At 38.7% G+C, this 27,877-nt stretch overlaps 1 protein-coding gene across 2 annotated transcripts in view; it reads left to right on the top strand.

Annotated features, from left to right (window-relative positions):
• LOC114030416 (solute carrier family 15 member 2-like) overlaps positions 1-27,877 on the top strand; it is a 44,764-nt gene that overhangs the window by 7,074 nt on the left and 9,813 nt on the right. For both annotated transcript variants that reach the window (XM_027845223.1, XM_027845222.1), the window contains exons 3-14: positions 562-703; positions 13,975-14,067; positions 14,308-14,407; positions 15,908-15,998; positions 16,283-16,360; positions 22,531-22,613; positions 23,012-23,098; positions 23,591-23,680; positions 23,797-23,841; positions 24,821-24,853; positions 26,411-26,499; positions 27,195-27,276. In XM_027845223.1, coding sequence (XP_027701024.1) covers positions 562-703; positions 13,975-14,067; positions 14,308-14,407; positions 15,908-15,998; positions 16,283-16,360; positions 22,531-22,613; positions 23,012-23,098; positions 23,591-23,680; positions 23,797-23,841; positions 24,821-24,853; positions 26,411-26,499; positions 27,195-27,276 — 1,013 coding nt within the window. The remainder of the gene's footprint in view (positions 1-561; positions 704-13,974; positions 14,068-14,307; positions 14,408-15,907; positions 15,999-16,282; positions 16,361-22,530; positions 22,614-23,011; positions 23,099-23,590; positions 23,681-23,796; positions 23,842-24,820; positions 24,854-26,410; positions 26,500-27,194; positions 27,277-27,877) is intronic.

Genomic DNA, 27,877 nt, shown 5'->3' with positions numbered 1-27,877 from the left:
AATCCTTGGTGGCCTTCAAATCCAGGAAGTTAAACTGCAAACAGGCATTCATTACTGTTCGATGCCCTGGGAGCAGAGACTCCTTTGGCATCTTAAGCATTAGTCTACTGTGTCTCATGGCCCATTCCAACCTCCCAGAAACTGGGAGATTAGTTTGCCAACTCAGTTTCTCATCTGTATGCAGATTATTAATTTTTTTTTGTATTATCTATGGTAAATTTTAATCCTAGACTGGCTGCCTTTCCACCACTTCTACATTAGGTGCTTAGGGCAGGTAGATTAATTTTAACTGAGCAAAACGCAATGGCAAAGGAAATCTGCCACAAAATCATCACATCACACAAATGCGTTCCAAGCCAAATAGACGTGATTTTTGTAAAGCCATTATTTTGGATTATTTATGCTATGGTTCCACTCCATTAGTACAGGTATTTGAAAATGTTCTCTATTCTTCATACAATTGTTCAGGTTCTCTATTTGATCATTAACTTCTAACCCCTCCCTTCCCAGATAGGGATCTAATCCACCTTTCATCTCACCTGTACCCTTTTCTCCCTCTAGCTGTGCTGACACTTTACTTTCTGTACTTCCTACACTGGAGTGAAGACACATCTACATCTGTATACCATGCCTTCAGCAGTCTCTGCTATTTCACACCTCTCTTGGGAGCAGTTATGGCTGACTCTTGGTTGGGAAAATTCAGGTGAGAAAAGAACATTATTCATTCTCATAATGTGAAAGACCATTTCCCAAGGGAATTCACAGATTAAGACTACTGGAGGTCCTTTCTTCTTTCCCCTTGACTCTAGGCCAGGGGTGGAGAACCTGCAGCCTCGAGGCCACATGTGGCCTTCTAGGTCCTTGGGTTTGGAACAAATTTTATTAAGGGGATTTATTCTGTGAAGTTTGGCTTCAGTCAAAGGGCAGCACTTGAGGATCTAGAGGGCCACATGTGGCCTCTAGGTGGCAGGTTCCCCACCCCTGCTGTAGGCAATAACAGCTTTGTTTTTATTGTTGAGTCATTTCAGTTGAGTTTGACTCTTTATGACTCCATCTTGGGTTTTCTTGGCAAAGATACTGGAGTGGTTTGCCATTTCCTTCTCCAACTCATTTTATAGAGGAAGAGACTAAGGCAAACAGTATTAAGTGACATGCCCAGGGTCCCACAGCTAATAAGTGTCTGAGGCCAGATTTGAATTCAAGAAGATAAGTCTTCCTGACTCCAGGCCCAGCTTTCTATTCACTACACCACCTAGATGCCCCATGGTAACAGATTTACTTCAGCTTTAATAGAAAAAAAAAGTCTCATCTAAGTTTACAGACTTTTCTCAGTCATCCTTGCATTTTAGCAGCCATTGAAATCCAGAGGTTCTTTCATAAATATTTACTGAATGCCCCATGCTACAGTTTTCATTGTACTTCCCTGGTCTGGCCTGGTAAAGATGGAAACTATCTGCACATTTACAAATAATTATTCAGTATTTATTCAGCTTTCTTTTCTCTAGGTTATATAATCTCAGCTCCTTTATCTCCTCTACACAAGCTTGGCTTTCCTGCTTTTATCCTATTTCTTGGTCTCCTGAGCCTTTGTAATTTCCCTAGCTTCTCATAAGAATATATGAGTGAGCCCAGCCCTTCTTGAGTGAGCCCAGCTCATTATTTATTCTGTCTCAGAGATTAGCAACAAGGGGGCACTTAAAATGTGGTTGTCTTCCACAGCACTATTCTCACAGGTTAGCATTCTATATTCTTGAAAACCTGTCATCTCTGTCATTGATGCATTATGAATAATGAAATTAGAAATTTATCCTAACTTTTCTCAAACTCCTTTCTTGTCATTCATTTATCCATTTACTCATTCATCAAAAAGCCTTTGCTAAATTCCACATTGAAGAGTTTATTGCTCTGTGTGTATATACACATGTATACATGCAAGAATATATTGCTTTGTCTGTGTATATATATATAAGTATATAAAGTACACACAAGAATATATTGCTGTAAATATATGTATATGCTTGTGAGAATGTATATACACATATAATGCAAGAGTATCTATATATAGAGCACACACAAGAGATTGCTCTGTGTGTGTGTGTATATATATATATATATATACATAAGAGTACATTGCTGTGTGTATATCCATATATACACACAAGTATATATTGCTGTATGCACATATATATATCCACATATATATCCAAGAGTATACTGCTATAAATATACAAAATATGTAATATACACAATAGTATATGTATATATACATATATGTGTGTATGTGCATATATATACATATATGTATATACATACATACATACATATATGTATATACATACATACATACATACATACATATATACATACATATATATATATATGAAGGGGAATGATGTTATTAAATCTATTTATTACCTGGAGCCAGATTGCAAAGGTCTTTAAAAAACAGAGTTTGTATGTTATCCTACAGCTGTATTATTGTGCTCTTCAAATGTGTGTTTTTTATAAATTGAATGTTTGTGACAACCCTGCATCGAACAAGCTTATCAGTACCATTTTTCCAACAGCATGTACTCACATAGTGTCTCTGTGTCACATTTTGATAATTCTTGCAGTATTTCAAACTTTTTCATTATTATTATTATATCTGTTATAGTGATCTATGATCAGTTAGTGATTTTTGATGTTACTACTGTAATTATTTTAGGGCACCATGCCCACATAAGACAACGTACTTAATAAATATTGTGTGTTTGTGTTCTGACTGCTCCATTGACCAGCTGTTCCCCTATCTCTCCCACTCCTTGGGCCTCCCTATTCCCTGAGACACAACAATATTGAAATTAGGCCAATTAATAAACCTAAAATGGCCTCTAAGTGTGTTCAAGTGAAAGGAAGAGTTAATCCATGTGGCAAACTTTGCTGTTGTCTTATTTTAAGAAATTGCCGCAGCCACTCCAACCTTCAGCAACTACCATCCTGATCAGTCAGCAGCAAGACCCTCACGACAAGACCCTCCACTAGCAAAAAGATTATGATTTGCTGAAGCCTCAGATGATGGTTAGTATATTTTAGTAATAAAGCATTTTTAAATTAAGGTATGTATGCTTGTTTTTAGACATAATACTGTTACACACTTAATAGACTATAGTTTAGTGTAAACATAACTTTTATATGCACTAGGAAGTGAAAAATTTGATGACTCACTTTATTGCAATATTTGACTTGTTGGTTCAGTTCCAGACCACCGCAATAATATCTCCAAGGTATGCCAGTACCAAGAAGGAAGTGAGGCTTCTTTTGAGTGACCCCAAGAGTGTGGTTTGCTCTAATTTCAAAATTGGGCCCTTTGGGTTTTAAAATTTCTCCTCTTGAAAACTGTTCTTTTCTGACTTCTCTCATGCTTCCTTGCCAGGAAGGGCGAAGCGTTCTCCCAAAGCCTGTTCATGTCATGGTTATGTGTGAGATGGAGGGACACCTTTTGGACAAAAATCTCTAAAATGGGGTTTATCCTAACAGCACCTACCTCAAAGGGTTGTCTGAAGACCAATTGAGATAACATATTTAAGCACTTTGCAAGCCTCTTAAGTAAAACGGCTATATAAATAATAGCTGTTATTATTATTATTTCTGTTGAGGGAGCACTAGCTCCTGAGGAGACTGAGGAAATCAATCCTTTCCTAAGAGGTGACCCTAGAACTGTGCTTTGAAGGAAGTGAAAGAATTCCATGAGATGGAGGTGAGAAGGGAGAGGGAAGTGACTATCCAAGTTCAAGCACTGGCTTTCTTGGTTTTCAGCTCTTCTCTGTCTCTAAACTATTTCTTTCTTTCTTTCTTTCTTTTTTTTTAGGCAATTGGGGTTAAGTGACTTGCCCAGGGTCACCAGTGTCAAGTGTTTGGTCTGGGACCAGATTTGAACTCAGGTCCTCCTAACTTCAGGGCCGGTACTCTATCCACTGTGCCACCTAGCTGCCCCTAAACTATTTCTGTAGGGACTGGAAGCTGTTTTTGTTACAACTGTGCCACACAAGAACTAGGCCCAAGCAACTACTCTGCTAACTGCCCTGTGGTCAGATGGCAGCAACCTGGGGTGGGGGAAGGGCAACATGCTTCCAACCCAGCACCAGCAAATACCTATCTGATCCTCCCCTGTCCCTTTCCAGGCCTGGCCTTACTTCTCCACCCCAAGGGTCCTGTGACCCTCAAGCTGCTGTCAGCCCACCTTTCTATCAGAGTGGTATAGACAAGGTGCCTGTATCCCCCTTCCCTCCAACTGGTACAGGTGTATGCCTGGTATATGCCTAGTATACTGGTATAGGGACTGGTTCCATTCAAACAAAAGGGCTGGGGTTAAGCAGTAAAGGGCACATGCTGGCCCTTAAACTCTCTCCTTCCTCTCCACTTTTTTTTTTTTTAAGGCAATTGGGATTAAGTGACTTGCCCACACAGCTAGTAAGTGTCAAGTGTTTGGTCTGAGGCCAGATTTGAACTCAGGTCCTCCTGACTTCAGGACTGGTGCTCTATCTACTGTACCACCTAGATGCCCCTCCCACTCTCAAATTAACTCAACACTAGCCCTTCCCAGTCCCTACCTTCTGCCTCTCATTTCCACTTCGTCTCCCTCTGTTGTAATGTAGTAGAAACATGGATGGATTAAGAGTCAGGGAAGCTGATCACGAATATAGGCAGACCTTGGAGATATGTGGTTTCAGTTCCAGACCACCACAGTAAAGGGAATATCACAATAAAGCAAGTCATACAAATTTTTTGGTTTCCCAGTACATAAAAAGTTATGTTTACACTAAATTATAGTCTGCTAAGTGTGTAATAAGTATTATGTCTAAAAAATGTGCATACCTTAATTAAAAAATACTTTATTACTAAAAAATGCTAACAATCATCTAAGCCACAATCTTTTGAGGGGGAGAGTCACCTCAATATTGATGGGTGGTGACTACTGAAGGTTGGGGTGGCTGTGGCAATTTCTTAAAATAAGACAACAATGAAGTTTGCCCATTGACTGACTCTTCCTTTCACTTGAACACTTAGAGGCCATTGTAGGGTTATTAATTGGCCTAATTTCAGGGAATGGGGAGACCCAAGGAGAGGGAGAGAGATGGGGGATGGGCTGGTCAGTGGAGCAGGCAGAACACACACAATATTAAGTTTGCTGCCTTTTTTTTCCTTTTTCTTTAGTATTTTATTTTTCCCCAGTTACATGTAAAAACAATTTTTAACATTTATATTTAAAACTTTGAGTTCCAAATTCTCTCCTTTCCCCCTTCTCAACCTTCCCCCTCTCCCCCATTAAGAAGGCAAGCAATTTGATATAGGTTATACATGTGAAGTCATGCAAAACATATACATAATAGTCATGTTGTGAAAGAAAACAGACAAAAAAAAACTCAGAAAAAATAATGTAGAAGGAAAGCATGCTTTAATCTGTATTCAGACACCATCATTCTTTCTCTGGGAATGGATAGAATTTTTCATCGTAAGTCTCAGTGTTATCTTGGATCACTGTATTGCTGAGAATAGCTAAGTCATTCACAACTGATCATCTTACAATAGTCCTGTTATATGTACACTGTACATTTCACTTTGCATCAGCCCATGCAAGTCTTTCCAGGTTTTTCTGAGAGCACCCTGCTGATAATTTCTTATAGCACAATAGTATTCCATCATAATCACATACCACAATTTGTTCGGCCATGCCCCATTTAGTGGGCATCCCCTCAATTTCTAATTCTTTGCCCCCAGAAAAGAGCTGCTAAAAATATTTTTGTACAAAAAGGTCCTTTTCCTTTTTGTTTTTTATCTCTTTTAGGATACAGACCTAGCAGTGGTATTGCTGGGTCAAAGGTTATGCATGGTTTTATAGCCCTTTAGGCATAGCTCCAAATTGCTCTACAGAATGGTTGAATCAGGGGCAGCTAGGTGGCCCAGTGGATAAAGCTCTGGCCTTGGAGTCAGGAGGACCCAAGTTCAAATCAGGCCTCAGAGACTTGACACTAACTAGTTGTGTGACCCTGGGCAAGTCACTTAACGTTGATTGCCTAACCAAAAAAGCCCCCCCCCCGAAAAGAATCATTGAATCAGTTCACAACTTGACTATAGTGCATTAATGTCTCATTTTCCCACATCCCCTCCAACATTTGTCATTTTCCTTTTCTGTCCTATTAGCCAATCTAATAGGTATGAGGTAGTACCTCAGAATTGTTTTAATTTGCATTTCTCCAATGAACAGTGAGTTAGAGTATTTTTTCATATGGCTTAGCTTTGATTACTTTGTCTGAAAACTGATCGTATCTTTTGATGATTTTTCAATTGAGGAATGGCTCTTATTTTTATAAATTTGATCAGTTCTCTATATGTTTGAGAAATAAGGCCTTTATCAGAGAAACTTGCTTCAAATTTTTTTTTCACAGTTACTGTTGCTAACTATATTTCCCTCCATCCTATTTCCCCTTCTATTTGTTCTATTCTCTCTCTCCTTTCACCCTGTCTTTTAAGTTCACTGTCTTATATGGGCTTGGTTAGTGGCACCCGAAAACAATTACAATAGTAACATCAAAGATCACTTATCACAGATCACCATAACAGATAAGATAATAATGAAAAAGTTTGAAATATTGTGAGAATTACCAGGATGTGACACAGAGACATGATGTGAACACATGCTGTTGGGAAAATGGTGCTGATAGGCTTGCTTGATTTAGGGGTTGCCACAAACCTTCAACTTGTAAAAAATGCAGTTATCTGCAGAATACAATAAAGCTAAGTTCATTAAAATGAAGTATGCCTATACTGACTCAACTTACAAGTTATCTGACCTTAGACAAGTGCCTTTACCTCTTGGGCCTCAGTTTCCTCAACTAGAAAAAGGAAGGGGTTGTGGAGGAATTGGACTCACTTGTGAGCTCTCAAGAGCATGCACTGACTTTTTAAAAAAATCTTTCTTGGTATCCCCAAGGCTTAGCACAGTGTCTGGTATACAGTAGGTGCTTAATAAATGTTTATTGACTGACTAGCTGACCTAAAGCCCCTCCCAACTTTAGATATAAATCTATTAACCTAGATCTCTTCCCATAACCCTCCTGGAAGAGGGGATTGATTAGGGAAGCCTTCCTTTCCCTAATGAATTGCTGAATCCCCATCAACTGGGTGAATTTATAATGTAGCTACCCTGATCAGACGTGAGAATGGGGATGTGGGACAGCTAGGTAGCTCAGTGGATAGAGTGCTGGGCCTGGAGTCAGGAAGACTCATTTTTCTTAGGTCAAATCTAGTCTCAGACACTTACTAGATGTGTGACCCTGGGTAAGTCACATAACCCTTTTGTCTCAGTTTCTCATCTGTAAAAGGAGCTTTAAAGAAGGAAACAGCAAACCACTCCTGTATCTGCCAAGAAAACCCCAAATGGGATCACAGAGAGTCAGACACAACTGAAAAATGTCTTAACAACAACAAGCCTCTAGAATAGAGGTTCTCAACCTGGGATCTATAAGCTTTGTTTCACTTTTTAGTATTTTCATAGCTGTATTTCAATATACTTGGTTTCCTTTGTAATCCTATGTATTCTGTTTAGTGCATTTAAGGCATTATTCTGAGAAAGGATCCATTGGTTTCACCAGATTGTTGAAGGGTCCGTGATGTGTGAAAGGTTTAGAACCCCTGTCATCTCATGGGCACCTCTGCATGGAGAGTGTAGCCATAGGTACCTTGCTGACAGGAAGAGGGACAAGTTCAGGGGCTAAGGCTGCTAGCAAGATGATCTGGTTTGCTCAGATTCTGGGAAGTCAGTTAAGTCAGACAATAAGCATTTATTAAGTGCCAGCTATGTGATAGACACTGTGCTAAGTTCTGGGGACACAAAGAAAGGCAAAGGACAGTTCCAGACCTCAAAGAACTCACAGTCTAATGAATTCTGGGGAGGAGAACTCATACAAGATGCACCCAGACACATGGGGATGGGAAAGAGAAAAATGCCTCCTCCCTATGCTTTTATGTTCTTTCCTTTTCTGTCTTCAAAACACAGATTAGACCAGAGTGGGAACAAACCTATTTTCTAGGAAGGGATTGTGGGGGTTCTAGGAAGATGTGGAAGCCTACGTACTAGTACAGTCTCCTCACTATAAAGTGCTACTGCTTGCCTCTCCTGCAAGGTTACCTTGTTTCTGCCTTGAAAGTGTTTTTATACACTTATATATGAGCATACTCTCCCCTCCCTATTAGAATGGGGAGAACAGAAGCCTGGCAAAGCCTGTATAGGAGCACAATTCTCCTCCATCTGGGACCAGAGTATAGATGCCATAGTACAGGAGCACATGGGAGATCCATGTTCTGTTCTCAAACACAACTTTCTGGCTTACTTGACTAGAGTGGAGAATTCCTGATAGCAGACTTTCCCAGGTCAAGAGATAGTAGTAGCAGTGGTAATGGATATTTGCCAGAAGGATATGACAGAAGCAGATGTGCTCACCCACACACATAGTGTTCCTGATTCCCAGGGTCCTATCTTAGATATTTTCATCCTTTACACCAAGAATTCTGTATTTGGAGGTCCGTGAATGGATGACAGGGAATCTATGAACTTGCCTGAAGAAAAATTTACACACATATTTTCGCTAAGCCCTAACTGAAATTTAGTATTCAATTATGAATGTAAGAACCAAACATTCTGAGAAGATACATCTTCTCTTTTAAAGGGTGACTCTTTTTCCTCTTCTTATCCAAGATCTAGATCAGTTTATCCAACAAGCATTTATGAAGTGCCTATTATGTGCAAGGCACCTGGAACATAAAAATAACAGCAGTCAGGAGTATCTCGTTGGTCCCAAACCGTAGTCACTACAATTTTCCTCCATCGACTTTTTCTTTGATTATCCTTTACAATAGTTAACTATACTTCTTAGAGGAGAATACTCATTTTATGATCTCCATGATTTCCCTAAGGTCTAACAGAGTATATTTTCTAGTACCTCAGAGAAAGATTTTTAACTCCATTTTCTTTTCAAATGTTGACAGTGGCCTAATCTTATATAGAGAGTTGTCTGTCTATATCACCCTCTAAAAATGAGTATTTTTTTTTTGCATGGTGACTTTATTTTTAATTTATTGATACAATTTGTTTTGATACAACAGATATTTCATTACAAGCACTCAAATGCTATTACAAAGTGCACCCCCCCCAAAAAAAGGTTAAGATTAGAGATTAAGAAAAAGGAGGGACATGTTCTCTAACTTTGACAGTATGGTATTAACATTGATAGTTCAGTTTGCCCAGTGTTCTGTTGTTTCTGTTGACTTTATTTCCATTGTTATAATCATCAGGGTTATTATTCTTTTGCCTCTACTTTCCTCACTTTGCATTCCTGCTTGTCAATCAATCAAGCAAACAACATACATTTATTTAGTATCTACTGTGCTAGATCTACTAGACTCTGTTATGCTCTGGGGATACAGAGAGAGCAGTAAATTGTTCCTGCTTCATAGAATTTACATTCTAATGGGGAGGGGAGAGTATGCTCATATGTAAGTGTATAAAAACACTTACAAGGCAGAAGCAAGGTAACCCTGCAGGAGAGGGAAGCAGTAGCACTAGAGATCAGGAGAAGCTTCATGCAGATGTTGGTGTCTGATCTGGGTCTTGAAGGAAATGAAGGATTCCAAAAGATGCTGGTGAGGAAGGAGTGCAATCTAGAAGTGGGAGACAGCCAGTGCAGAGGCATTAAGACAGGATATGGAGTGTCACATATAAGGAATGGTCAGAAGGTTGGTTTGGACCATAGAGTGCATGTAAGGGAATAGTATCTTATAAGGCTGGATAAATAATATGGAACCACATCGGGAAGGGCTTTAATGTCAAACAGAGGAGTTTATATTTTATCCTAAGAGGCACTGAAGTTTACTAAGTAAGGGGACATGACGACATGGTCAAATTTTGATCAAGGAACATCACTTTGGCAAATGTGCTTACGATGGAGTGGGGAGAGACTTGAGGCAAGGAGATTAATTAGGAGGCTCTTTCAGTCTTTGTATGCCTCTCTGAATTCTTCATATCTATCATTCCTCATGGCACAGCAATATTCCTTTATCTTGTTTTTTATGTCTAAAACTTTATGCATATGTTTGAATATTCTGTAGGCAAGGTGTTGCCAGGTTCCATCCATGGTACTCCCTGTCCTACTCTTCACAATTACCTCACTAGATTTCCACCTTCTCCATGTCTCCTTGTGTCCATTAAGAAAGAAGTCTTTTCCTGGTCTTTCTATTGTTACTCTGTTGCTGTTATTGTCCTTGCCTGCTGCATTTATTCACTCCTCTTAAATTTCTATTAGGGGTATTTGAGAAGCAAATAATCTCTTTAGTACTGGATTTCTTTCTATGTTTCAAACTCTTCTTTATTATTGAACACCCATCTTTTGTGCTGTATGGTTAATCTCAGATTTGTAGGGTAAGTTACCCTGGGATGCATCCTGAGCTCCATTGCTCTTTGGAACACATTATTCCATTCTCTGCTCCTTTTTATATGAGTACATAATAGTCTTGTGTTATTTGAATTTCCTTTCCTTTGTATTTAAAGTTCTTTCTCCTGATGGCTTACAGAACTTGGTCTTGGAGTTTGCAGCCTTGAGGTGTTTGTTTTTTTGTTTTTTGTGGAAGCAATCTGTGAATTCTTTCAATCAGAATATCATTTTCTATGATTAGAAGTTCTGGAAAGTTCTCTTCTATTATTTTTTTTTATTATGGTGTTGAGGGTTTTTGTTCTGTTGTGTTCTTCTGGGAGATCTATGATCCTTAGATTGTGTCTGCCCATCCTGTCTTTTAGTTGGTATATTTTGCTTGCATAGTTAGCATGTTTTGTTTTGTTTTGTTTTTTGTATTTTGCTTCTCTTCTTCTAGGTTGTCCTTCAGTTCTGTGTGTTTACATTTCATATCTACTGTTCTCTCTTGTTTCTTTGGTGAGGCTTACAATTGCAGATTCATTTTTCTATTCTGCTCATTATTTTTGTTGCATAAGACTGAAATTCTGCTCCAATAATTCTCATTTCTCTTTTAAACAACTCAGGAAGAGCATCTTATGATTACATGCTCTTCTCAAATTCCACAGGGTTGGATTATTATTATTATTATTATTATTTTGCAGTATAGATACCTGAACTTATTTGCTGGATCTGGAGGCCATATTTCTTTCAGTTGTTACTGTTTTTCTGTTTATGTTCAAGGTCTTTGAGTTTTCTTCTTCCTGAAATCCTTGATATTTTCATTTGTTCTCCCTCCCCACTCCATTTTCTTTTTTGCTCATTTCTGACTCTCCTCTAATTGTGGTTTTCTTGGGGGCTGGCTCTCAAAGGTTCTTAGTCTGCTCCAAAATAAGCATTTTGAAGATCACTAGCATAGCTTTGTGCCCCAAGTGACTTTTGGGTGTTTAGATCTGGCTCCAGCTGAATGACGTGCTCTTTCCCTCAGTATTGGTACAATGCTACATAGCTCCTCACATACGTGGTGTCCTGACCTGGTGATCTTTCCCATTTCCTCTATTCCTCAGTTCTTTGGCATGACACTGAAAGTTCAGAGCCTGCTTTCTCTGGCATCTGTGTTTCTTAGTTGAAGCCCCTGGCAGGCTTTTGGTCCTAAAGGGTTATGCCCAAGCTGCTGTTGAGGGCTGAGGAAATGTCTGCAGCCTAAAGCTGAGGTCTCTACTAAAATGGAAAGAGGGAGAGGGTGATGGAGTGTAAGAGTTTTGATGTAAACTTGTGTTGTGGCCTTGGATCTGCTATTGTATCCTCACTGCTGATAGCCCAAGAGGTGTAGGAGGGGTGCTGAGTAAGCTCAAGGTTGGTGAGCATTCGTTTCTGAATTTGGGGGGATTTTCCCCCTTCCCCCTTTCCATTTGGATTCTGGATATCCTAGTTTGGGGGTCCAACACAGTACTCTAGCTCATCCAAGTCCTATTGCATCCTGACTGTCGCCCAATGTGTTATCTATCCTTCTCAGCCTTGTGTCATCTTCAGATCTGATAAGGATACTCTCTACCACTTCACAAGTCTCCTCCTCTCCCCATCATGTCTCTTATTTTATGCATGGTGTAGTAGATAGCCCAAGTTCTTGTCTTGACTCTTACTCCTAACTTTGTTACCTTCAATAAATCACTTAACCTCTCTGGGTTCAGTTTTTTCATCTATAAAATGAGATGGTTGGAAAGGTTGATACTTTTCAGTTCTAAAGTTTTGCATCCTTTTTGTCCATAAGGAGAATATGATATGGGTGTTGAAGTGGCTATGTTAGCATGTCCATGATTTCATAGCTTTACTTCTGTGTCCATTGTTAAAGTACCACTATAGACTATCCATTGTCCTTCAATTCTTGGCCAAGATAATTCAATTGAACATATATTCAGTAGGTAATGAAGAGTCACTGAAGATTTTTGATTATGGACTAAATGAATATAGAAGGGTTTTAGGAAGATTTATTAGGCAATAATGTGAAAGATATACTGAAGAGGGGATAAAGTAGAGGCAGGAAGACCTGGGCTATCACAATAAAGCAAAAGTGGAGAGAAAGGTACAAGAATAATTCATTGTGGCAGCAGAAACAACAAGTCAGTGCAACTGCTTGAATGTATAGGGTGAAGTAAGAAGTAAAAATATTAGGGGAAAGACCAGATTTAGTAGGGAGGATGATGACACAGCTATTGGGTATATTGAATTTGAGGTGCTAAGGAGACATCCAGACAGAAATATCCAGGAGGTAGTAGTTAGTGATTTCAGGACAAGATATTTAGATTTGACAGTACTCTTCAGAGTTGTGATAATTGAAGTCCATGAGAATCGATGAAACATCAAATAAGTATAGAGGAAGAAGAGAAGAAAGACTAGAACAGAGCCTTGGGGCAAAACCATATTTAAGGACAGGAACAGGATGAGAAGCCAACAAAGGAAGCAGAGAAATGGTTTGAAAGGTAAGAGGAGAATAATCAGAGTAAAGTATTATGGAAACCAAGGGAAGAAAGGCCACCCAGAAATGATACCAACAGTAATAAATGCTACAGACAGATGAAAGGAAGACCAAATGAGAAAAGGAACTGTAGGATTTGGTAATAAAGATGTGATTAGTGGTCTTGAACAAAGTTGCTTCAGTAGAGTGATGAGGATGATAGAAATAATTTAATGGATTGTGAAGAAGATTGAGCTAAGTTATAGAATCACAGAGGTAAGAGTGTGATCTGGAGGTCTATAGGTGACAGTGACAAGAATCAGGAGAGGGTATTGTAGTCAAATGTTATGAATTGAAAAAGAGAGGATGTAATTGTAGATTATTGCATCCTGTGACTACTTTGGCTGAGCTAGGAATGAGGAGAGGGGAACCAAATTTTCCCTTCCCTTGCAAGCAGCAAATCCTGAACAGGCAGCTCTTATTTCTTCTCTGGCCCCTATCTCGGTCTTTATAACTCCCTAGTACCACAGTCACCCCTTGAACAAAACTCTAAACCAAGATCATTCATCCCCTTCAGCTCTCCTAATTTTATAATCCCTTAAACTCTACCAGAGTCTCTACCCCTTAGTTTTGTCTTGTTTGCACTTGAAGGGGAGGGAAGTAAATGGGAGATATTTACTATTCTTGCCTAGACCTTCATAGAAGAAAAGGGTTCATTATTGAACCCCTACCAGTCTTTTCTATTTAACTTTCACCTTTGTTTTTCATTTAAATTTCTAAAATAGTTCCTTAAAGCAGATTCTTCCTCTCTGTCCATTGTGTGTAACTGTAATGTTTTCCAAAATATCTACCAGAGTGTGGTAGAATATGGCACTTACATTTGTTAGTACTCCTCTGTGTTCTCAAAGCATGAAATATAGTGTGGATTCTATGAATGAATTCTATGAAACCTATGGATTCTAGAGCATTGGGTTAATATTGTAAAGTTACCTGTAAACTGCCTCTTACTCTTGAATGACTTGGATTTCTTGACAGGACAATACTTTATCTCTCTTTGGTGTACGTTCTCGGTCATGTGATCAAGTCACTGGGTGCAGTACCAATCATTGGGGGACATCTAATGCACACGTGAGTAGAATCACTGAATGCACATTCTTCTTGGTTGTTTCTGCAGGTTTTGGTTCCCCCTCTCCCCCTTCCTAGGCAGGGAGATCTCTTGTTCTTCCTTAGGAATATTGGAGAGAAAAGACCCCCAGGGTTAGGGTACTCTCTGCTCTAGTGTGCTTTTTCTCTTGTAACCCCACAATCTTTATTGCAGCAGTAAAACTGTACATCAATATTGTCAGAATCCTTGTCTCTTTCTTACAGGGTTCTATCCATGGTTGGCCTTTTCCTGATAGCATTGGGAACAGGAGGTATCAAACCCTGCGTAGCAGCCTTTGGTGGAGACCAATTTGAAGAAGAACATGTAAGAACCATGTGATTTCAGTATCTCCTTTCTGAAAATGAACCCAAGCATCACAGACTGGGGAGGGGCGTTAGAGAGGTAGAAGGCCCAGCTAAGCATGAATTGAATGGTTCTCCAGTGAAGAGAATCAGCAAGCAGAAAAAAAATAGAACACAAAGATTTTCCATAGATATCACTCAGCTAGAAAAGTCTCCCTTTCCCCTCATTAACTGAAGTCAATGAAGTGGGGAAAAATATGAATGGATAGATGAGCAAAGTAACAATGGCTCAACTGAGGTTCTGAGGGTGTAAGAGAGAATCATGTGTATTTCAGGTTATCCCAGATTCCTAGCTTCCTTTTCATCCTTCTCCCACTTTTCCTCCCACTTTCCACCTTGTCCTGATTACTTTATGTGTTTCTTTCTTTTCTCTCTAGCTCTGATCTTTCCCTATCTTGTATTGAGTATATTTGCTTCTTTTTTTTTTTTTTATTGTTTCTCTTCCTGTTCTTATTCACCTTGTGATTTCTGACTCTTGAGAATTTTCCTGGCCAGGGAAGTGATGCTGTGACCTAGTGGAATAAGGTAATTGCTAATCTTTATGCAAATTTCAAGTTTCCAGTCTTGCATTATGTCCAGGGGGTGGGGAGAAGGCCACTGGAATTTCTTTTTCACTCCAATCACTTATAATGTTGAGTCTCTTTGATGGACTGATTGTTTGCAAAGACAACTAGCCCCTAAGCAAATGGGGATTAGATTCATTTGCAGGCTCTGTGAATTAGAGAATTGGACAAGTATGAATGGAATGAGGAAAGTCCACTTGGGATGGGAAAACAAACTCGGGTAAAGGAGCCTGAAGGAGCCAACTTTGAAATGTCACACTTTGTCTGAAGGAATGCATTTACCATCTACTTCCCACACTCTTTACTGCGAATGGGAAAGTGGCAGCTCTTCCTACTTTCTCTTTTCCAATTCACAGTTCACAGTTTATTAATTCTCCCAGGAAACTTTCAGACAGGGCCCCTGGAAAGCACCAGATGAGGTCTTCTGTCTGGTCAATGTTTCTTTTCTTTGCCCTTGGTTCTAATGTGCTTACCCTCCCCATTGCTAACATATTCCTACTATACAACCCATACGATCTGATTTGGTTTGTGTAGGTTTGATGAGCAAAACTTGCAAATAACACAAGTCTCTAATGTGTAATGTAGTTTGCAGAGACCAGGTAGTGTGCATGTACCGATGTCCCAAAAGTCTTACTGCAATTTTAGGCTATTATGAAATAAGTTTTAATAAAACTTAATAAGCTTAAGTATTTTTTTTAAAAAAATAAGTTTAATCTTTAATAGCTTTAAGCTGCACTTAGACTTTCAGGCTACTCTATCATTGTTTATATTAGCTCTGAGTTTGGCAGGTCAGGGAGATAAGGACTGTAGGGATGTGTGGGTCTGTGTCTGATGATAATGATGGTGAAGTTTATTCTGTGGGTTTTTTCCTTGTTTTTTTTTTTTTTTTTTTGTCCCAGGTCAAAGAAAGGAGCAGGTTCTTCTCAGTTTTCTATTTGGCCATCAATGCAGGGAGTTTGATATCCATGTTTGTCACACCCATGTTAAGAGGTTAGAATCCTTTATGAGGGGCCTGGTAAATGGTTTTGCTGTGACCCATCACAGAGTGGGAGAGTCTTTTTTTTCAAAGAGGGCTTGGGAAATAGTAGGAGTTTCCTTCTGTTTAAGTTTTCTCTGCAAGGAATTGGATTAAGTAATCCTTATAAAGATCTCCTCTCCCCCTCATCGTCCCCCCCACCCCTATGAGGAGGGTGATGTTGGGGAAAACTGTATGAAATTGATTTGTAGGAAAGTTAAGATTCAGGATGACCCTACTTTCTCTGTCCTTTCTCCAGGTGATGTGCAGTGCTTTGGAGGAGACTGTTATGCATTAGCCTTTGGGGTTCCAGGAATGCTGATGGTGCTAGCTCTTGGTAAGTGGACAGGGAAAGTGAGAAGAGAATCCTTCCCTTCCCTCAACCTAGCTCACTAGGTCAAAGACCAGCTCTATGAGCAATTGGAGGATGATTTGATTTCTTAGGGTACCCAAAGGCACACTCTGAAGTAAAGGTATCTAATAATGTATGTAATCTAATGTAACTCTTAGCTAGCTGCCTCCGGTTCTGCCCTAATGACACAAATGGAGCTCTTTGAATGAGTGGAGCTAGAAAAATCCAGATTCTGTTTGTTAATGTGCAGGTGATGGGTTAAGTCTGATGCAGTTGAAATGAGGTGCGATTCTTCATTCACCCAAACCCTGCTCCTAGAGCCTAGCCCCAGAACAGTGGGCTGGGTTGGTTACTTGGGTTACATAATCCAGGGTCTGCTCTGTGTGTTTTTGTTTTTAATCATTGACCTTAAAATACATTCCTCTCCTGGGGCCCAGTATGACATTTCTTGGAATGGATCCAGCCCCCAAACAACAAGAACTTGATAGAGAAATAATAGCCCAGGGATTCAGCATTTTGCTTAGTTTTGATTGTTCGGAGAAGGGAGAAATTCCCAGATGGTTCATTGAATGGGGTTCATTTCTTGTTCATTCTAGGGGGGCATGTTGTCTGTCTTACCCCTCTTCTATACCTTTTCTTTCCCACTCCCACCACCACCACACATTTCCCCAAATGTTTCCTCACCCATCCTCTGATTAATCAAGTCAGCAAGCATTTATTAAGCATCTACTATGTATCAGGTCCTGAGCTTATCTGAATCAGATTTGCTACTCAAGTATGTCAAGTTCCATATTAGCCATATTGAAGAAAAAAAAAAAAAGGCAAGAAAAATAAAGTGAGAAAATTATATTTTATCAGTTCTCTCTCTGGATGTGGATGGCATTTTTACATCATGAGTCCTTTGGAACTGTCTTGGATCACTGTATTGATCAGAGTAGCCAAGTCTTTCACAGTTGATCATCATTACAGCATTGCTTTTACTGGGCACAATTATTTCCCAATTCTTCTCACTTCACTTTGCATCAATTCATGTAGGTCTTGCCATGTGTTTTTTTTTTTTCTGAAACCACCCCCTCATCATTTCTTATAGCACAAAAGTACTCCTAAGGGACTGCTTTTTAAACATTAATATTTTATTTTCCCCCCAATTACATGTAAAAACAATTTTTAGCATTATTTTTAAAAATTGAGTTCTAGATTTTCTTCCTCCCTTTCTTCATTCCCCCCTTCAATGAGAAGGTAAGTAATTTGATGTAGGTTATACGTGCACAGATATGCAAAACTCATTTCCACATTAGTCATAGAAAAGAAAACAGATAAAAAAATCAAGAAAGAGAAAGAAAAAGTATGCTTCAATCTACATTCAGATTCCATCAACTCTTTCTCTGGAGATGGATTACATTTTTCATTTTAAGTCCTTTAGAGTTGTCTTGGATCATTGTATTGCTGAGAATAACTTAGTCATTCAGAGTTGATTGTCTTACAATATTGCTGTTACTTTGTACACAATGCATTTCACTTTGTATCAGCCCATGCAAGTCTGCAGGTTTTTCTGAGAGCATTCTGCTCATCATTCCTTATAGCAAAATAGTATTCTACCACAACTTGGTCAGTCATTCCACAATTGATGGGCGTCCCTTCAATTTCCAATTCTTTGCCATTACCAAAAGAGTTGCTGTAAATATTTTTGTACATATAGGTCTTTTCCTTTTTGTTTTTTTATCCCTTTTGGGATGTAGACCTAGAAGTGGTACTGCTAGGTCAAAGGGTATGCATGGTTTTATAGCCCTTTGAGCTATAGCTCCAAATCGCTCTACAGAATGTTTGAATCAGTTCACAATTTCACCAACAATACATTAGTGTCTCAATTTTCCCTCATGTCCTCCAACATTTGTCATTTTCCTTTTCTATCATATTAGCCAATCTGATAGGTGTGAAGTGGTTCCTCAGAGTTCTTTTAATTTGCATTTCTCTAATCAATAGTGATTTAGAGAATTTCTCATGATTATAGATCGCTGTGATTACTTTATATTAAAACTGCCTGTTCATATCCTTTGACCATAATTTACTGTAACATTTTTTCATAGTTATGATTACTATTTCTGTCCATCCTATTCCCCCCATTTATCCTACTCTTTCTCTCTCCTTTCACTCTGTTCATTCTCAAAAGTGTTTTGCTTCTGGCTTTTACCTCCCTCAATCTTCCCTTCTTTCTATCAGTCCACCTTCCCCTTCTCTTATCCCCTTCCCATCCTGCTCTTCTGTATGGTAAGATAGATTTTATACCCAACTGAATGTATATATTATTCCCTCTTTGAACCAATTCTGATGAGAGTAAGATTCACACAGTTCACCCCCCCACCTCCCTCATCATCCCCTCCACTGTAAAAGCTCTTTCATTTTATGTGAGGTAATCTACCTCATTCTACTTTTTCTTTTCCCCTTCTCCCAGTACATTTCTCTTTCTCATTCCTTAATTTTATTTTTTAAAATAATTATCCTATCATATTCAACTCATACCCATGCCCTCTGTCTATGTATACTCCTTCTAACTGCTCTAATAATGAGAAAGCTTTTAGGAATTAAAAGTATCATTTTCCCATATAGGAATGTAAACAGTTTAACCTTATTAAGTCCTTTGTCTAATCATTTCCCCCTTAGGATATCATCCCTTTATTATAATTTGACCAAAAATATAGGTTAAGGAGCAGCAAGGTGGCACAGTGGATAGAGCACCAGTCCTGGAGTTAGGAGGACCTGAGTTCAAATCCAGCCTCAGACACAGAACACTTACCAGCTGTGTGACCCTGGGCAAGTTAATCCTATTGCCTAACCCTGCCCCCCCCAAAATATATATGCATACACAGACACACACACACATATATATACATATATATACATATATAGGTTAAAAAAAGGCATCCTATTATAGTAACTGAGAGATGTTCCAATATCAATTTATTATTTAATAGATTTGGTATTGTACTTACAAAACTTCCTGATTATAGAAATTTGCTATAAAAGGAAAAAGGGACATAGTTAAAACAATATCATACATCATAACAAAGGGGGAAACTCTCTTAGCTCTGTTTATTCCAGGCATGAGTCATATCTGATAGCCAGTCATGTAGTCACAGGGTGTTAAAAGCAAGGCTCGGGATTAACCAGGTGGGAATTTTCCTTTTCAGAAAGGAAATAGCACAATGGAGAAATAAAGTCATGAAGATGCTACCTTGAGCTATGCCAAAGTCATCCCCAAAACTTTGGCCAGGTACAGATATCCACCTTTAGCATTTTCCAGACTATATAGTACATGCCATTTTCTAGTAACTGGCTTCATGACAATTGAGACAACTATCCTTGTAATCAAAGATCAAAACAATAGTAAATTACAGTGCCAGGAATTTTTACCTTAAATAGCAAAATTTCACTCACCACAACTTAGGGCTTGAATATCTTTCCTTATGTTTCCCTAATGATTAACATTTCATTTATCCTTTACTTATAAATTAAAACTACCCACATTCTGGGGCTTCAGACATACAGCAAATATCTGATGGTTGACTTGTCATTAATATATTGAGACTACATCTTTAAACCCCCCCTATATACTTAGCCAAGATTTTCAAATGAAAATTCACTATTATAGTAAACATATTATTATCTGCTTTATAACAAAATATGCCTCATTAAATATTTAACTATTTTCAAATATCTATTTTTAGCACATCCTTTTAAGAGCCCAATTCATGTATAGCAGCATCCAGACTAAAAAGTTGTTTTGTCTAACAGCATTTCTATTACAATGATCTCACAAATTCACAGTATAAGAGAATTCAGATGACATCAATTGCATTTCCAAATTATCCCATATAAAAATTATTAATCTTATTACTTTTGACATTTTGAAACAACTTTAGTTATCAAGTATGGGACAATTACATTCAATTAATGAAATAATATAGTACTTAGCATATGGCAGTCACTGTGTTAAGCACTTTACAATCATCATATTATTTTGATCCTCAACAGCAACCCTGAGAGGTGGGTACCATTATTATTTTTCTCTTTATAGATCAGGAAAGTGGAACAAACAGAGATAAAATAACTTGCCTAAGATTATACAGTTACTAAATTTCTGCAACTGGAACTTAATTCAAGCTTCCCTACATTTTCCAGCATTTTTTTTCAACTTTTATTTGGGAATCTGATCTGAGATGAGAGGGGCTAACGGAATAAGAGGGAGAGGGTCTCTTACCAAGGAAGGGTTAACTGTAGGTAGCTCTAAGGTGCAAACATTTTACCTAATTTTTTTCATCATTCTGTGATTTCTTCCATACTAGCTGCCTTCCTTCATTGTCCTAGAACAATGAGGCTGTTAATCTTGCCATTTAAAAATTTAATCCCTATTTTTCCTTAAAATGAATTCTACAGAGTGGTACTCCAAAATTTACTAAGATATTTCAGAAGGGAATGAATTCCTGGAATTACCCCAAATCTCAAGAGTTCTCCCTTGCAATCTTAAAATGCCAAACTTTAAACTCCTTAATAATTAATCTCTAAATTTCCAAGATCTACCAAGATGTTTTTTAGTAGTTCTATAAACTTTGACTACCTGACTTTATTTCTGTAATTCCAACATAGTCAAAGTGGAAATGACAGAAAAAAAAGTGTCTTGCAGATTTTTTTTCTTTTTCTCTTTTCTTACAACCTAATCTCCTGCAGAAAGCCTAAAGTGGAAGTTAGTCCTGCTTATTGGGACAATTGCTTCAAGTATCAAAGTTAATTAATCTTTCCCAGTGTTCTAAACTCTTTGACTGTAGTCCCTAGAAGTTTTCCTGACTGGCTGCATTTTAAATCTTTCAAGATAACAGAATCTACAAATAACACAGACATGACACAGACATTTTATGTTTTACAAAGACACAAACACAGACAAAACAACAAGACAGATATGGACACAAACAGTTTTAACAAAGTGTGCAGTTACAGAGACATGAAGTTTAAGAAACTTCAGAAGCGTGCAGTTTAAAAACAACAGAGGCACACAGAGGGACCAATTAACAGAGGTGTGCAGTTTATGAAAGGATATTCTTACCAGAGTGATATGAGATGAATTGGGTCACTGGAGGGTCGAAGTTTTCCTCATAAAGAATGGCAAGCTTGACCAAGGTGAGAGCTTGTGCATTAGAGCAGGGGAAAAGGCAGAAGACTCACCAGATGAGGGTAGTCGGACTCTGAAGAAATAAATCTCCAGTAATGCCCAATCCTTTCCCACTGGTACCAGAAAGTCTAGTGACCTGGTTCGATGTCCAATCCCACTTCTAACACCAATTAATGTCAACTGGACCAAACTGGCCTCTAACCTGTGGATGGCTGGAGCCAAACAGCAAGTTAGAGACAGGAGAGTCAGGAATCAAACAGTTTAATTTCAAAATGAGGGAAACGGTTTGCAAGCAAGAAGGGGATCTAGATATGTGCTGGGGCCCTGCTCCCAGTGGGGAGACACAAGGCAATGTGGGGAGATCTCAATACTTATACCAGTGGTTGGACAGTAAACTGTAGCCTTACCAATGAGGGGTAACACCAACAATGTGACAAGTTTGATTCATAGCAGGGTTTCATGACTGGAACTTGTCCAAGCTTGTCTAGTGCTTGCCTAAGCTCAGAGAACACCTGGTTCTGATAAAAGAAATACAATAGTTAAGTAATTTTGTCAGAGGGTGAGAGCAATCCAAAGGACTGTTGTTATGCCAAGCTCAGGGCACAGCTTGCTTGTTGGGTCTTAGCTCTGGAAAAGAGGGTGTCTTCTAACATCTTCACAATATTAAGTACCTAGTGTTTTGTTCATCCTTATTACTGTGCCTGGTTTTATGTTCCCTATTGGAATGGCAAATGGAAGGATATTTAATAAACATGCACCATGTGTAAACCACATGGTCTTCATCCTACAGGATCCCACAAAACCTTAGACACACATATTAGATGATAAAAATGAGCATGACATCTGTTTCTTTACACCTCACCTCACAAACGAAGTTTCTCTACTTCTCCATGCTTGTATCCAATAATGACTAAACCAAAATTTAGGGATCAAAAGCCAATGCTTTCCATAAGAGTTCTGCTTAACTCCCATATCTGTGTGTCCCTTACAGTTGTGTTTGCTCTTGGAAGTAAGATGTACAAAAAACCTCCCCCTGAAGGAAACATAGTGGCTAAAGTCTCCAAATGCATCTGGGTAAGCCAGTGAATCTTTAATCTTCTCTATTAAAAACTGGAGAGAAATGCATGAAACATTTAACTTAGGGGGCTATAAATGGTGGTGCATATTTTTATTCTTTGACTTTGTGGGTCTGTTCTGTTATAGCCTGGTTTTCCAAGCTCAGATTGTCATTCTAGTTGTGCTTAGCCATCTTCAAAATGGTAGAATTTTGTTGAATCCTAGCTAGACAAGAGTACTTTCTAGAGACTAAAATGGAAAAAAAAAGTTATTGAGGACTCTGGAATTCTGTGATTAATGGTAATTGATTTTTCTAAAAAATTCAAAGGCGAAATGGATGAAGGTGGTTTTAGTTGGGAAAAGACTTCTGTCTCTTTTTTTTTTCTTTTTCTGATCCTCTCTTGGCTCTTCCTCAGTTTGCTATTTCAAATCGCCTGAAGAACCGTCCCAGTGAAATTCCAAAGAGAGAGCACTGGCTAGACTGGGCAGAGGAAAAGTATCCGGTGAGTCAGGGTTGTAGAAGTGAATTGTCTGCTTAGCAATGGTATGGACCATGTGATGGCAGGTGACTGACTGATCACCTTTCTTTGCCCTTAGCCCCTAGAGGCCATTTCCTACTGCTGCTTAGCAGTGTGGACTCTTTCAACTGACATAATTTTCTATGCCTTTAATTTCTCCACATCACTGGTCCTAATTCCTGATATAAACAAGTTGAGGCAAATACAGAAGGCAAGCTCTCTTTTGGAAATTTGGGAGCTATGTGACCTGGGAGAGATTTCATAACCTCATTCACTCACCTGTTCACTAGAGTCTCATTGTCTTCCTGATCTCCAATCTAAATCCATACTGCTGGTTTAAGCCTTTTCCCTCAGTAAACTCTGACCCAAGCTGTTCTATTACTGCTTTCTGACCCTTTTGTCTTTCTGAAGAGTGGTTTAGTGTTGGTAGATTTTTTGCAAGCTCAGGAAGTTCCAGCTTTTTTCTTCTTCCTACAGAAACAGCTCATCTTAGAAGTGAAGGCACTGACCCGTGTATTGTTCCTCTATATTCCACTGCCAATGTTCTGGGCTCTTTTGGATCAGCAGGTAAAAAAAAGGTTCCTTAATAAGAATCCAGGGCTATGCCCTTCCTAAGTTTCTTCCTTCCATTTCTTTCTGCCATAGGGTATGAAATATCTCATGGAAACATCTCTGTTCTCTAGGGCTCTCGGTGGACTCTGCAAGCAACTAGGATGAATGGTAATATGGTGAGTAGAAGTGATTTTGCCATGTAAGTTATGCTCTTGATCTGTATCACGGGAGCTGAATTCTTTGCCAAATGATAGATTATCCATTTGCATTTATTTTTCCCATCTCTTTTTGGACCAGACCTTTGATTTCTTTGTTATGAGAGCAATTTGTCGATTTTCACTGGTAGAAGGAGTTTCCTCATATTGTGAGGAAACTCCATCTACAGGGGAAAATCGACCAATTGTTCTGAAAGTTAGTTTTATTAAGGTTAATTCTCAATTGTAAAATGGGGGGTTGGCTTAGATGACCTATAATATTCCTTCAACCTCTGGAGCTATGGTCTTAAGTGACTTGCCCAAGGTCACATAGCCAATATGTGTCAGGCTGGACTTGAACCCAAGTCCTCCTGATTCTAAGGTCAGCTCTCTACTACTCCACACTGCCTTTTGTATAGTCTACCTCCTATATATCATTATTTTAATCTAACTCATTCATCAGATGGACAACTAGGTGGCTCAGTGGGTAGAATACCAAGCCTGGAGTCAGGAAGATCTGAGTTCAAATCTAGGTTCAGTCACCTACTAGCTGTGTGACCCTTGGCAAGTCACTTAACCTCTGTTTGCCTTAATCCACAGGAGAGAGAAATGGCAAACCATATCAGTATCCTTGCCAAGAAAACTCCATGGACAATATTGATATGCTATTGTCCATGGAATCACCAAGAGTTGAACACAACTGAATAACAGCATTCATCAGATCCTGACTTTTGTCTCTTAGACAGACAATGCTCAATATAGGAGCATCTCTATGAATAATCTTTTCTCACAACAAACCTGTGACATAGGTAGTGTGAAGTATTGTTATTCCCCCCCATTTTACAGATAAGAAATATTTGTTGATTTTCTTTTATATCCTAGGCATGTACTAACCATAGGTGGTTATGATTCAGCTTCTTTTTTCAGAGGTTTATTAATGCTTTTTCTTTTCATGTTTCAGGGATTTTTTGTGTTCCAGCCTGACCAGATACAGGTGGGACCCTCCCCCTAGCTATGACTCCTTGTACTCTCTTTGTTACCCCTTCCCAGTTCAGCAACTAGATGATGAGACAAAGAGGTCATAGCGCTGGAGAAAATGGATTCTCTTTGATCCACCCTTTGAAACTACCTTGTACTACCAGCAAAATGAATATTCAGGCTCTGGATAAATTACAGGGGTTTGGTTTATGCTGTTTCAAAGTGGATGCAATAATTTTTTGTAGACACTTTGAGTGCAGAATAGGGTCTCTACTTATATCCTTTAGCTCCACTTCTTATCAATTATCTTCCTATCCAGTTTCATTTTCCCTGGGGCTATGAAGTTGAGGCACCTGTGAGGAATGGGCAAATCCACAAGTGGTCATTTTTATACCCACTATACATAGGGATAGCCTGAAGAGAGCGCCTCCACCATGCAATTGGTCCTATTTAGGGAAGTTAGCCTTAGAATTAGACAAATTGAATGAGAATTTGAGAGAGGGTGGGTAAGTAGGTGGCAAGCAGGGGATATTATCAAGAACAGCATATAGATGAGGGGATTCGTGACTTGGATGTGAAGGATCTGAGAGGTAGACTCTGAAGGTTTAAATACTCAAGGCAATGGGGGGATGTGTGAAGAAATCACCCTTTCCTTATTATTTTTGAAGTATTCTAGATTTGCATGACACTTCCCTCAGATGGTTCTCCTATTATCCAAGAAACTTGACTCTCAGTCTCTTTTGCTACCTCTTCATCCAAGTTGTGCTCTGTCCTGTACATGTCTTTTTTTCTTGATGCTCTCTCCCTTTGTGATCATATCAACTCCCAGGGGTTATCCTCTATATCCCCTGAATTATCCTCTATTCAGATGAATCCCCAAATATATATACTCAGTCTCCTGAACTCCAGTCACACATCTCCAGCTGCCTCTTGGACATTTCAAGCTGGATATTTCAAACTCAATATGTCCCAAACAGAATTCATCTTTCCCTCCAAACTCTTCCCTCTTCCCAACTTTCCTATTACTCTCTGTGGCCCCACTACCCTCCCAGTCACCCAGGCTCAGTGGCATCCTTAACTCCATATACCCAATGTCTTGATAATTTCCTCCTTCACATCCCCTTCTCTCCAATTGTTCAGGTCCTCATCACTTGAGTTATCACAAGATCCTTCCCTTTTATGTACCTAGTTAATTATATGTTATCTCCTCTATTAGAATGTGAGCCCCTTGAAGGCAGGGACTGCTTTTTGTCTTTTTTTTTTTTAAATAACACCAACAAGTAGCTTAATGTCTGGCACATGCTAATCACTTAACAAATGCATATGGGCTGAATAACTGATAGTGATGGAAAGTGCAAACCTTTAGAAATTAGTGGGAAATGGGGTGCCAGCTCTAAACTCTGCATGCCCCAGAGGTCAGCCAATGGATCTGGAGTAAGGATGCCTTCACAGAGTGTTCTAGGGTTAGGCTGGAAATGGACCAAAGAGGATGACCCTCTTGCCAGCTGGGATATTTCTTTACAAGTTATTGTCTCTGTTGGGATGTTAGTAACTAGTCTTCCTTACATGACAGGTGCTGAATCCCCTTCTGGTGCTTATCTTTATCCCAATGTTTGACTTGGGGATTTACCCTTTGGTCAAGATGTGTGGAATCAATTTAACGTAAGTGCTTGCTGTGTCTGTTTCATTGGACACAGGTTCTCTCTTTATCTAATTCTGAGATAGATGTTGTTGTTGGTAATATTTGTTTAGTAATACATTGAGATTAGTTTGCCATAGTTTCTCTGCTAATCCCTTATTTGTTCACGTCAAGACTATTTTGTAAACTCTTACAAAATGAGGATTCATTTCTATAATTTTCTTTTTTTAGTTCCACATATAATTGTGCTTTTAATCAGGCTTTATGATGATAAGACCCATTTTCTTTTTTTTTTTTTTGTGAGAGTAGAGAGTATAGGAGACAACTTTATGGACCAGCTTCTGTTGTATTATGTTTTTATGAGATGATATTTATATCATTAGCATAGTATCTGACACATAGTAGGTGCTTAACAAATACTGTTCTCTTTTTCATTCCCTAGATTGCCTCTTCTAAGGAATTCAGAGTATTTAATGGCATAATTTGAATGAAATGGGACCCATTCCTCATTGGAAAGGAGAATCAAATAATCCCTGGGTGGGGAGAGTTACTAATCTTTTTTGACTTTAAGTTAGACTGTCTCAGTTCAAGTCTACACATAGATGAATGTGTCTCTTGTTTGCAGAAAACATTTCATGGCTTCCTTTCATTGTCTGATTAGTAGGGATATCTTGAAATAGTCCTTTGTTCCATGGATTTTCTTCCTTCCCTTATGCAGATCTATTAGGAAAATGGCAACTGGTATGATCCTAGTATCCCTAGCATTTGCTATTGCAGCTACTGTTGAGATCAAGATAAATGTGAGTACAAACCTGAGATTCAGGTACATATGAGCTCCAATGCAAATTGAAAATGCCTCCCTGAATATTCTCTGCTTAGTTTGAGGATCCACCATAAAAAATAACTTTTTAAAAAAATATATTTTACATGCTTTTATAATCTGTGTCTTCCAATGTCTGCCCCACCACAAACAAAAAATGAACAGAAAAAAGCCCTCATTATAAACATCCTTATGTTTATGCATATGGGAAACAAACTCCCACATTGGTCATGCCCTGAAATGTTTCTTTCTCTCCCCATTTTAAGTTCTTAATCTCTCCAGCAGGAAGTTTCATCTTTAGTCTTATGGATTTATGGTTTGTCATTGCATCAGTTCTTTCAAAGTTCTTCTCTACAATGTTCTCAACATAATAATAGCAAATTATCCATGGTTTTATTAGCATGGATGAGCCTTTCACTAACATAGAGGGGTTAATCATGTGCACTTTAGTGGTTGATTTTTAGGAATTGCTATGGCCTAACTTTTATCACCTGGTGGCCAAACTTCTGGTGATAAGCAGTTAGGTTATTTCTTGGATGACCAATGTATAGTCTTTTATTGGGATCATACTCAAAGGCTTT

Source organism: Vombatus ursinus, unplaced genomic scaffold, assembly GCF_900497805.2.
Source record: "Vombatus ursinus unplaced genomic scaffold, bare-nosed wombat genome assembly UNPS02014959.1, whole genome shotgun sequence".
In the NCBI taxonomy this organism is placed as follows: Eukaryota; Metazoa; Chordata; class Mammalia; order Diprotodontia; family Vombatidae; genus Vombatus; species Vombatus ursinus.
This window is presented reverse-complemented; position numbering and strand designations above follow the sequence as displayed.